Source organism: Monoraphidium neglectum (genome assembly GCF_000611645.1).
Source record: "Monoraphidium neglectum strain SAG 48.87 unplaced genomic scaffold scaffold00351, whole genome shotgun sequence".
Lineage (NCBI taxonomy): Eukaryota > Viridiplantae > Chlorophyta > Chlorophyceae > Sphaeropleales > Selenastraceae > Monoraphidium > Monoraphidium neglectum.
Window position 1 is genome coordinate 2,913 of NW_014013277.1, and position 9,568 is coordinate 12,480.

A 9,568-nucleotide genomic window follows, 5' to 3' on the forward strand; every position below is an offset into this window, starting at 1 on the left:
GTCCTTGGGTGCGTCTGTGGGGGCGGCCTCGTCCCCCGCTTGGGCCGGCCCCTCGTTTTTGACCGCCTCATCAGCTGCGGCCGGCCCCGGCTCCAGCCGTGCCGCGAGCCGCGGGAGGGCAATCAGCAGCTGCGCGGCGGCTTCCGCGCCCAGCGCGGGAGCGGGCGCCGCCGCGGGCGCCGCCGGGGCGCCGCCGTCCCGACCCTGACTGGCGTCGGCCGCGGCGCTGCCTGCTGCGACGGCCGCCTCCGCCGCAGTCAGCACGGCCGACATCCAGGCTTCTCCTGGCGCCAGACCCAGCGCCGCCGCGGCCGACGCGATTGATGCCAGATCAGCGGGCGCCACCGCCGCCGCCGCCGGCCCAGCCGAGACCTCAGGGGCGTCGCCGCCGACGCCGCCGCCCACGACGGGATCCGCCGCTGCCGCAGCGCTCGGCACCGCCGCACGCCCCTGCAGGAGCTCGCAGCCCCGCGCCTCCCACGCGCGCAGCCACGCGCCCGCGGCGCCCCCGCGCCGCCTGCCGCCCTCAGCGGAGCCAAAGGACGACGGGTCCAAGCGCGGCAGCGCCGCGCCGAGCGCCGCCAGGCGGCGGGCGTCCAGATAGCGCAGGCGTGGCAGCGAGGCAGACACGAGCGCGGCCACCCAGGAGGTGCGCGCCTCTAGCCGCAGGTCTGCAGCAGCCTGCATCCAGGGCGCGCGGGAAGGTGGAGCGGTTTTCGGATGCCATGCACGTGAGTGGAGGACGGCATCACAGCATGCGGGAGCCGCGTCAACAGTGGCGGGCAGCCATGTAAGAGCCGCATGCAACGCTGCAGCCGCATGCGCCCCATGAATGGGACTCCGCCGCCCTCCATGCGAGCACATGCGGCCCCTGCAGCGCGCTGCGGTCGCAGTCGCGGTCGCGCCCACCGCCGCGCAGTCGGCCAGGTCGTCCGCTGAGAGCGCCCCCAGCTGCAGCTGCAGCACGGGCAGTAGCTCCTCCCCAAAATCGAATACGGCCCCATGCCGCGCCCGCAGCTCCTCCGCGCCCGCCGCCGCGCCCACGCCCGCCGCAGCCGCGGCGGCGGCGCCATCCTGGGTGAAGGGCAGGCGCGCGACCAGAGCAGCCACGTGGCGGGGCCGCAGGCGGCCCCTGGCCTGCTCCTGCTCGTACAGCTGGCGCAGCGGCCTCAGGCTGCTGCACGCCGCGATGCGCTTCAGTGTGGCGTCCTCGCCGCGCGGCGCGCGGGTCGCTGCCGCCTCGCGCGGCCTGGGCCGCTCCGGCACCACCTTGTCTGTAGCGGCCTGCTGCGCGGCAGCCTGCGGCCGTTCGCCGGAGTGCTGAGCGGCCGGCGCCTGCGACTCCGTCGCAGCAGTAGCTTCTGGCTCCTGCTGCTGCTGCTGCTCAGTCGCAGCAGTGGCTTGCGGCCCCTGCAGCTGCGGCTGCTCCGTCGCAGCAGTAGCTTGTGGCTCCTGCTGCTGTGGCTCCTGCTGCTTCTGCTGCTCCCCCTCGTGCTGTGTGTCCTGCTGTGCCAGCCGCTGCCTAATCTCCCGCAGCTGCGCCGCCGCGGCCGCGATCTTCTCCTGGCTCACCGTCCCCGCCGGGCGCGTCAGCAGCTGTTGCAGCTCAGCGTTCAAACGCGCGAGCCTCTCCACATCCGCGGCCATGTTCCAGGACACCGCCTTCGCTGAGCTGGCGGAAGCAGTTCCATAGCTGGCTTCAGCTTGGCGCCCAACTGAGCCCTGTCCTGCCCCTGCGGCGGCTGCCTGCGCCCCGCCGCGAGGCTTTTCGCTTCGCGGCGGACGTGTCGTGCGCTGGGGGCGGGTCGCGCTGGCGGCGCCTGCGTCAGCAGCAGCAGCGGGAGTTTGCTGCTGCTGGTCCCCCTGCTGCTGCTCTCGCCTTTGCTCCACAGGCTCATGGAGAGGCTGGTGCTGCTGCTGCTGCTGCTGCTGCTGCTGCTGCTGCTGCTGCCGGTGCGCCAGCTCATCCTGCAGCAGCTGCTGCAACTGGCCCTCTATGCCCCCGCTGCCGCCGCTGCCACTCGTCGCGGCGGCTGCGCCCACACCCGCCCCGACTGCCGGCCCCCCAACCGCTGCGGCCGCTGCCGCCTGGGGCGCCGCCGCTGCTCCCTTTGGCGCCGCTTTACCAGGCCGTTTGGTGGTGGCCTTTGCCGAGGGCACGGCGGCTGGCTGGAAGCGAGGTGCTGCAGGCTTGACCGCGGCTGGCTGGGCCAGAATCGCATCATTCACAGTGGAGCCGTTGCGGTTTGCACCATCCGCCGGCGCCGCAGGTGCATCTGCGTGCACCGCAGTCGCTGAAGGCGTTGCGCGCTCCGCTTCGACCTGGGGTGCTGGCGCGGGCGCTAGTGCTGGGACTGGCGCCGGCGCTTGAAGTGGCGCCAGCGCCGGCGCCGGCGATGGTGCCGGCGACGGCACCGGCGACGGTGCCTGCGACGGCGCGGGCACCGCCGCGGCGACGCGTTCGGTCAGCACCGCCAGCTGCTGTTGCAGCAGTGCGTTCTGCTGTAGCGTCGCGGCCAGCACCGCGTTCATCTGCGCCATTTGCTGCTGGATCAGCGCAAGGTCGGAGACCGGCTGCTGCGGCTGCTGCGGCTGCGGCAGCTGCTGCTGCGGCTGGGGCTGCTGCCCGTGGACACCGTTGGCGCTGGGACCGCCTTGGGCGGTGCTGGCTGCACGCAGCGGCGGGGCCTGTTCAAGCGGATGGCAGCGAGTGCGCAATGAGCGGCGATGTGCTCGACCGTCTGCCGCCCTGCCGCGCCTGGCTGTTCGGCTGCATGCGGGCGTGCACGGCATGGCGCAGTGCATTTGAAACTAGGCGCCGCTCGCCCGCGCCGCCTCAGATGCAAGCGGCGCCACACTCACCAGTAGCCGACTACCTATGCGCTCACGGACGATCCGGGTGAGCGCCAGCCTCCGTGCCGGGAGGGCGGTGGCCGCCGCAGGCGCGGCCCGCCCACGTTGAAGGTGCGGCGGCCGCATGCTGGCGACAGCGACGGCTGTGCACGCGGCCAGAGCGAGGGGCGCCAGGAGCGGTGCAGTGAATGTATTTGAGTATTCCTGATGACAACCGCGCAACGAAAGTGGCAAGCGGCTCGCGAGCAACTTGCCTGCACAGATCAGGTGGGACGCAACAAAGCGTGCACTATTTAAGTGATGCCAGAGGCGGCATAATGTTTGACACGCGGCAAGCTGACAGCCTCATTGGTCTGCGATGGTGTCAGCGAAAGCTCGGCGGCACCAGGTGAGCGCCAAGTTGGCTGAGTGGATGGATAGTTTTGCTGCGGTCTTGAGGTCGCTCAGGTGCCTTCTGAGCTGTATCTGCAGCGGGTTTGCGACTCTGATACAGGACACATGCATGTTGAGAGATATGTCATCACAGCCGCACACAACTGTGAGGGTGGTGATCATGAGGGTGGGTCAATGCAGTGCGCCGCCGGGGTGGGGGGGGGGGATTTGCGGCATCTGCTCAGGAGTTCTTGTAAAGGATTATGCCACACACGTGTGTAACACAGCACGGCCTGCTGCTGTGGTGCACAAAGTGCGCTTGCAGGTCGCATGTTAGCCCCAGTAGACGGCGGTGCGACCGCACAACCTCCAGCGCTCTCCCACATTCAGGTTGGGAGGCGCGGAAGAATCAGCACTGATGACATTTGGGCGTTGTGTTGGTAGACGCCGATGCTGCACGTTGCAAGCAGCAGGCTCGCCTAGCTGCTGGCCTTGTCCCAGGGCTATCTGGGGGATGATGTACATACACCACCTCCGTGATGCAACTGCAAGCCTCCTGGAATGGACAAAAACCATCAATGCCGTTGCATCGGGCCTGAGGTGCTGGCGCTGTGGATCACTTCGGCGCAAGCCCGCAAACCTAGCTGCTTGCCGCCATTCCTGTCCCGGGACAGCACTAGCCAGGCTGAGGCGTGGGTCTCCCAGGCTGCTAGGACCAGGCCCTACATATGGACACCTAGCCGGGAGGCGCCGCCAGAAGTGCAGCTTAGATCAAATGTGACGGCGCAGCGTGCCAATTGCGTCGCCAGGCACCATGACAACAGAGCCAGTAAACCACCCTTCTCAGCGTAAAATCTGCAGGTGCTGGGTACTCTCAGGTGACGACCGGGCAACTGCACCACTGGCAGTGACTCCGGGCTAGGTGTCCACATGTAGGGCCTGGTCCTAGCAGCCTGGGAAACTCACCCCCCAGCCTGGCTAGCTGCTGTCCTGGAAACATTTCCTTGCGGCTGTAGCACGCTTCGAGTGATTTCTCACAGTTTTTGTCATAAGAGACCCATGATTGCCAGTCCACCCGGTCCATTGCGCATGACACCGCACGCATGCAGCACACACAACAATGAACAAAACTGACCAGCCGATGTGGACACACACAACGCTGAACCTCTTGCCGCGGTGCGCCCCCATTGTGATAATTACAGCACAACTCTGATGCTGTTCATGCAGAAGGCACGACGCACTGGAGAGTGTTCAGGACATCACTGGCCCTGCATCGGAGATGTTCCAGCGGTGCGCAGTGCAGAACACCGCGAAGAGCAGGTGGAAGTCCAAGTTGGGGTCGATCCCAACAGGGCATTTCACGGGCAACGCGCATGTTGATTCGAAAGATAGAGTAATCATAACTTACTACTGCGGCGCACGCCCGCATTGACACCTAATGAAGAGACCGGAGTCTCACAGCGCCTGCCACTGTCTGGCCCGGAGCTAAGGTTGTTTCTGGTAGAACAGCGTGTTTCAGGCTCATAGTAACCAGCATCACATAGCGGTAGCACCACCGACCGCAAGCCGTACCCAGCCAGCAGCGGACCCTGCTACGTGATGCGACGCAACCAGCAAGTGATGCTGCAGGCCTTCCTCGGGTGACAAGCGTCTAGGGGTCACGGCGCCCTTCTCAGCAAGTGCTGCGCCCTAGGCTCCCAGGCAGCAGCCCCAGCTCGACACACCCCCAGCGGCCACCTTTTCGCGGGCCGTGGGCTTCAGCCTCATGCCGCCGCCAAAGCCACGAGCGCGCCCCGCCGCGCCACGGCCGCTGCTGGTGGCGGCCCTGCTCGCCCCGCTCCTGCTCGCCGGCGGCGCGGCGGCCGCGGCCGGGCAGGCCAACGTCTTAGAGCTGCGCCACCATGTGCTCATGCTCACCAACAAGGACGTCAACGGCTGGTCGCTGGGGTTCATGAAAAGCATCCTTGGAGGTGAACAGCCCTCCACCCTCCACCCTCGCCGCGGTTGCAGGCTCTCGCTCCGCCTGCGCCATAATCGCAGCCGCAACCGCAGCCGCACCCACAGTCACAGCCGCAGCCGCAGCCGTGGCCGGGGCCAAAGGCGCAACAGCAGCCGACACCCTCCTGTTTGCAAAGGCCTGGCTAGCCTTGCTGCTGCCGCGAGCGTGCGCTCCTCTGCGCATTTCAAGAATGTATGCGAGCACACACCATGGCGTCGCCCTTCAGCAGCTGCTTCCCAGGAAGCTTTCCTGCCTGCAGCTCCCTGCGGAGGCGCCTGCCCCCGCCACCGGCTGCCCAGCGCCAACCAAGCAGGGTGCAGCAATCAGCCCACGATGCCCGTCCCCCTGCCCAGCGCCGGCGCCCCGGCGAGCGCTTCCCCGCCGTGCCCCTGCCCTCATACCTTCCACCCCTCTTCTTTTTGCTCATCACGTTCGCAAACCCACCCACCCACCCCCAGGCTATGACATCCCGTTCACTGTCGTCCTGACTGGCCCCGACGCGCCCCAGCCGCCGCCTGCTGATCTGGACGCCCTCCTATGGCAGACCAAGGGGCGGGTCGGGCGGTTCAGCGCGGTCGTGATGTACCCAGACCTCGAGCACATCGGGACGCTGCCCCCGCCGCAGGCGGCGCAGCTGCGGTCCTACGTCGCGGCGACCGGCGCGCGAGTGCTCAAGTGGGGGGTCTGGGGCAGCGAGCTCGCGCACACGCCGGTGGCGATCGCGGAGTGCAGCACGGGTCTGCAGGGCATGCAGCTGGTGGAGGGCGGCGTGCCGCTCGGCCTGTCGGGGGTCAATCCAAAGGCCCCGCTCACGACCGAGGGCATCTACAGGTGTGTGTGCTGCCCGCCCGCCCGCAGGGGCTTGGCCTGACGCCCCTTGGTCCTGCTGTAGGGGTGGGTGGTCAGCGCGGCGCCGACCGGCGCGTGCCGTCTGCGACAAAGCGCCCCGTCAGCAGGGCGAGTGCCGATTTTTTTCACCGACCCGGTGCTGGCATTCACCCCAACAAAACGCCCCTGCTTCCCCTCATGTACACGTGCAGGTGCCCCGGCCTGGAGGGGCGGGTGCAGGACTCGACCTGCGTGTACCCCAGGGACGGCTCCGCCGCGATCTGCCAGCGCCTCGCCTCCGCGCCCGTCCCCTTCCTGCGCCTCTTGCCGAACACGAGCCTCGGCGCCGTCTATGCGCAGCCGACGGTGGCTGGAGCGCTTTTGAAGTACGCGGACGGGCGCCAGGTCATGTCGTTCGCGCTGGACTGCTCGGAGGCGTTCCTGCCCTGCTTTGCGCTGGGCCACATCGCGGCCTCCTGGCTGCTGCAGGATATAATCCCGGGCCAGCGGCGGTCGCTGCTGTCGCTGCAGGTGGGTGTGCGGGCGGGTGGATGGGTCGCGCAAGGGCGCCACTGGATGCATCGGCTTCTTGAGACTGGTTGCTGCGGGCAATACTCAGATGGGGCGTGGGGACCGCACGATCGGGAGGCAGAATCAGAGGCCAAGCCCGTTGGCATCTCTCCCTTCCACCAAAAATCTGGCACCTTACAAGCTGCCATGGTTTCTTTCCTTGTTTCAGATCGACGACGTGTTCCTGCCCACCCGCCTCTACGAAAAGACGGAGCGGTACCGGATGACGTCCGCTGACGTCACCGCCCACATGGCCTGGCAGGCCGACCTCAACTCCCGACTGCCAAAAGGGTCCAATGTGAAGCTCGACATGGTGTTCAACGGCAACGGCGTCTTGGAAAAGGTGTACAGCCCGCTGGGGGCAAAGGACTCGACCCCCTGCCACGACACGCCGCTCTACAAGTCCCTCGGCTGCGCCTGCTTCGGCAAAACCTACGCGGCCTGCCCCGCCGGCGCGCCGCCGTTCTGCCGCAACTGCACGAAGGACTGGCACAAGCCGCTGGGCGGCTTCGGGACGGGCACGACTGTGGGGCCGCACGCACAGTGGGACGCAGCGCAGTTTTTGGCTGGGTACGATGTCTACAAGCTCGTCTCAACCAGTGACGCCGCGAAGGACGCATTCTACTGGACCAGCCACATGTTCTCTCACCAGGTGGGTGTGCCGGCGCAGGGAAATGCACAGGTGGTTGTGAGGTGAAACAGGGGAGCGCACGGGGGTGTAGAGCGTCAAGTGAGCGGCACGCCAGGCGTTCGTGGGCGCGTTGGTGTGGGCATGGGTGGCTCTGAGTGACGCGTTAGCTGCGGCGGCAGAGCACTGCGCATGGTCAAGCGCTTGCTCTGCAAAGGGTCAGCAGTGGTGGTTGAGTTAGCTGGTGGTGCAAAGTGACACACACAACATCTGGACACCAAGAATTGGGGATGTGTTGCAAGAATTGCTCGTGCTGGCCCCTCAACCTGTTCAATCTCCTCAGGTGCTGGACAACACCACGTATGAGGGTGTTGCCACCCAGATCAAATGGAACAAAGTCATGGCTGGCAAGGTGCGGGCCCCCACACTATTACTTGCAGGGTGGGATGGGGTGCTTTGGTGACTTGATCCGGGTGAGACGATGCCCCAATGTGTGAGTACGCAAGGAGGACGGAGGGGGCAGACAGGTGTAATAAGTGCCAGGGCTGTAAGCGAGTGGCACCACAGCTCCGGTTCAGGCCCCTCCGTATTGTGCTGCAGTCGCTCGGCGGGCGTCCCCGCCCTCTCTGCCCTCTCAGCGGCTGCGACACAGCCCAGCGTTGCCGCGAACGCTCTGCTCCAACAAACCACAGGGCTTCCTTGGCATCTCTTCAAGGCCCGTGTTCACGTCCAAGGTTGTCGTGCCGCCCCAAGTCTCGGGGCTGACCAACGGCGACTGCCTGAGGGCCATGGCTGACAATGGCGTGCGCGCCGTCATCGGCGACAACACCTGGTGAGTGATGACGGGATATGCTGAGGTCAGCACCAGGTGCAATCCCATTCTCGAAAAAGGCTCGCCACACAAGGCCGCCCCAACCGCCGCACGCAACCTGAACGTCCCTTTCCAAACGTCCCAACCAATTCTTGAACTTTGCCGCCGCGCCCCCCCCCTTCGCAGGCAGCACATGCTCAATCCCGACAGCGCTTACCGCATCCACCGCACCACAAAGGTGCGCACGGCGCACGCCTCAGAGCGTCTGCGTCACGCCGTGTAGCCACCAAGAACTAGCCCCACTTCACCCTGCCGTCCACCCCCTACACCATGCTTGCGCCTAGCGTGCCGTGGCCGCGTTTCCGCACAGCACAGCTGCAAAGGCCAACACAGAGCAATTTAAAAATGCATATCTACCCCAGGATCAAAACGGCTACGAGGGCGTCGCCATCCTGCCGCGCTGGAGCACGGCCCTTTACTACGACACCTCCACGGCCGACGAGCTCGCCGGCGCCCACAACCGGCTTTACCCGCCGCCGGCCGGTGGCGCGGCCAAGACGCTGGCCGACGTGGTGGCGGCGGACGCGAGGCGGGTGGTGCTGCAGGGGCTGCTGCCTTTGAGGATGGACGGCTTCATGTTCCATCAGGTGGGTTTGTTGGGGTTGCTGAAGTGTTCGACTGAAATGGTTGTGTGTGTCGTGGGGAAAGCAGGCCGCGAGGCTTTCGTTTTGGGTGTGGCGTGCTGTGGAGCCAGCTCAGCGGTGGTGAAGGGGATGCAGGTGCTGCGACGCGGCAGCCAGCCTCGAGGGGCACAGCTGGCCGGGCCGCGCTCGCCGCTTGGCCACACATTGCAGATTTCTCCTTACCGCTTGCAGCTGATTGACTTGAAACATATTAAAACAATCAAACGTCAAGCCTGTTATCCCCTGAACCCACAACTTGGTCCAACCCAAACGCGGTGCAAACTCGTGCCACGCAGGCCAACCTCCGGGTGACACCCCTCAACGGCCCCAGCCCCATCCGCAACGCTGCGTTCCAAGGCCGGAGCCTCGTAATGGCCTGGACTGAGGCGGTCCTGGACCTCCTCGGACAGTACGTCACCTGGCCAGTCAAGTCGCTTTCCTTGGACGACATCGAATCGATCTACTCGGCCCTGGAGGCGCGAGACGCCTGTCAGATTACGTACACGCTCCGCATCGCCCGCGGGGCGAACGGCGGCGGCGGCGGCGGCGGCACGGTGCGCGCAGTGACGCTTAGAAGTGCGGCGGCGCCGGGTGCGGGCGCGGGCGCAGGTGCAGGTGCCGCAGGAGCAGCAGGAGGAGGCCCCACCTGCCAGGCGCCGCTGACTGTGCGGCGAGGCGTGTCGCTGAGCGGCGGCGAGCGGGCCGTGATCAACGCGCGGCAGGCGGTCGGGGACGAGCCACGAGTGTTCTCCATCAGGTTCCCGAAAGGCGGCGCCTCGACGATCCGGCTGACATCCGAGGCCAAGGTTCGCTGGAATGCGTGA

The 9,568-nt window shown here is 66.6% G+C and overlaps 2 protein-coding genes across 2 annotated transcripts in view; one reads left to right on the forward strand and one right to left on the reverse strand.

Annotated features, from left to right (window-relative positions):
• The window catches only part of MNEG_2940 (hypothetical protein), a gene marked incomplete at both ends in the record, with an annotated part of 4,538 nt that extends 2,891 nt beyond the window's left edge, over positions 1–1,647 (reverse strand). Inside the window, 2 exons of the mRNA XM_014048579.1 lie at positions 204–681; positions 910–1,647. Coding sequence (XP_013904033.1) covers positions 204–681; positions 910–1,647 — 1,216 coding nt within the window. The remainder of the gene's footprint in view (positions 1–203; positions 682–909) is intronic.
• Positions 1,648–5,804: 4,157 nt separating this feature from the next.
• MNEG_2941 (hypothetical protein) lies at positions 5,805–9,568 on the forward strand (the record flags this gene model as incomplete). The annotated part of the gene is made up of 8 exons (XM_014048580.1): positions 5,805–6,055; positions 6,265–6,583; positions 6,792–7,274; positions 7,594–7,662; positions 7,943–8,082; positions 8,248–8,299; positions 8,484–8,708; positions 9,041–9,568. 8 exons carry the CDS (start codon positions 5,805–5,807, stop codon positions 9,566–9,568), a joined length of 2,067 nt encoding a protein of 688 aa, XP_013904034.1.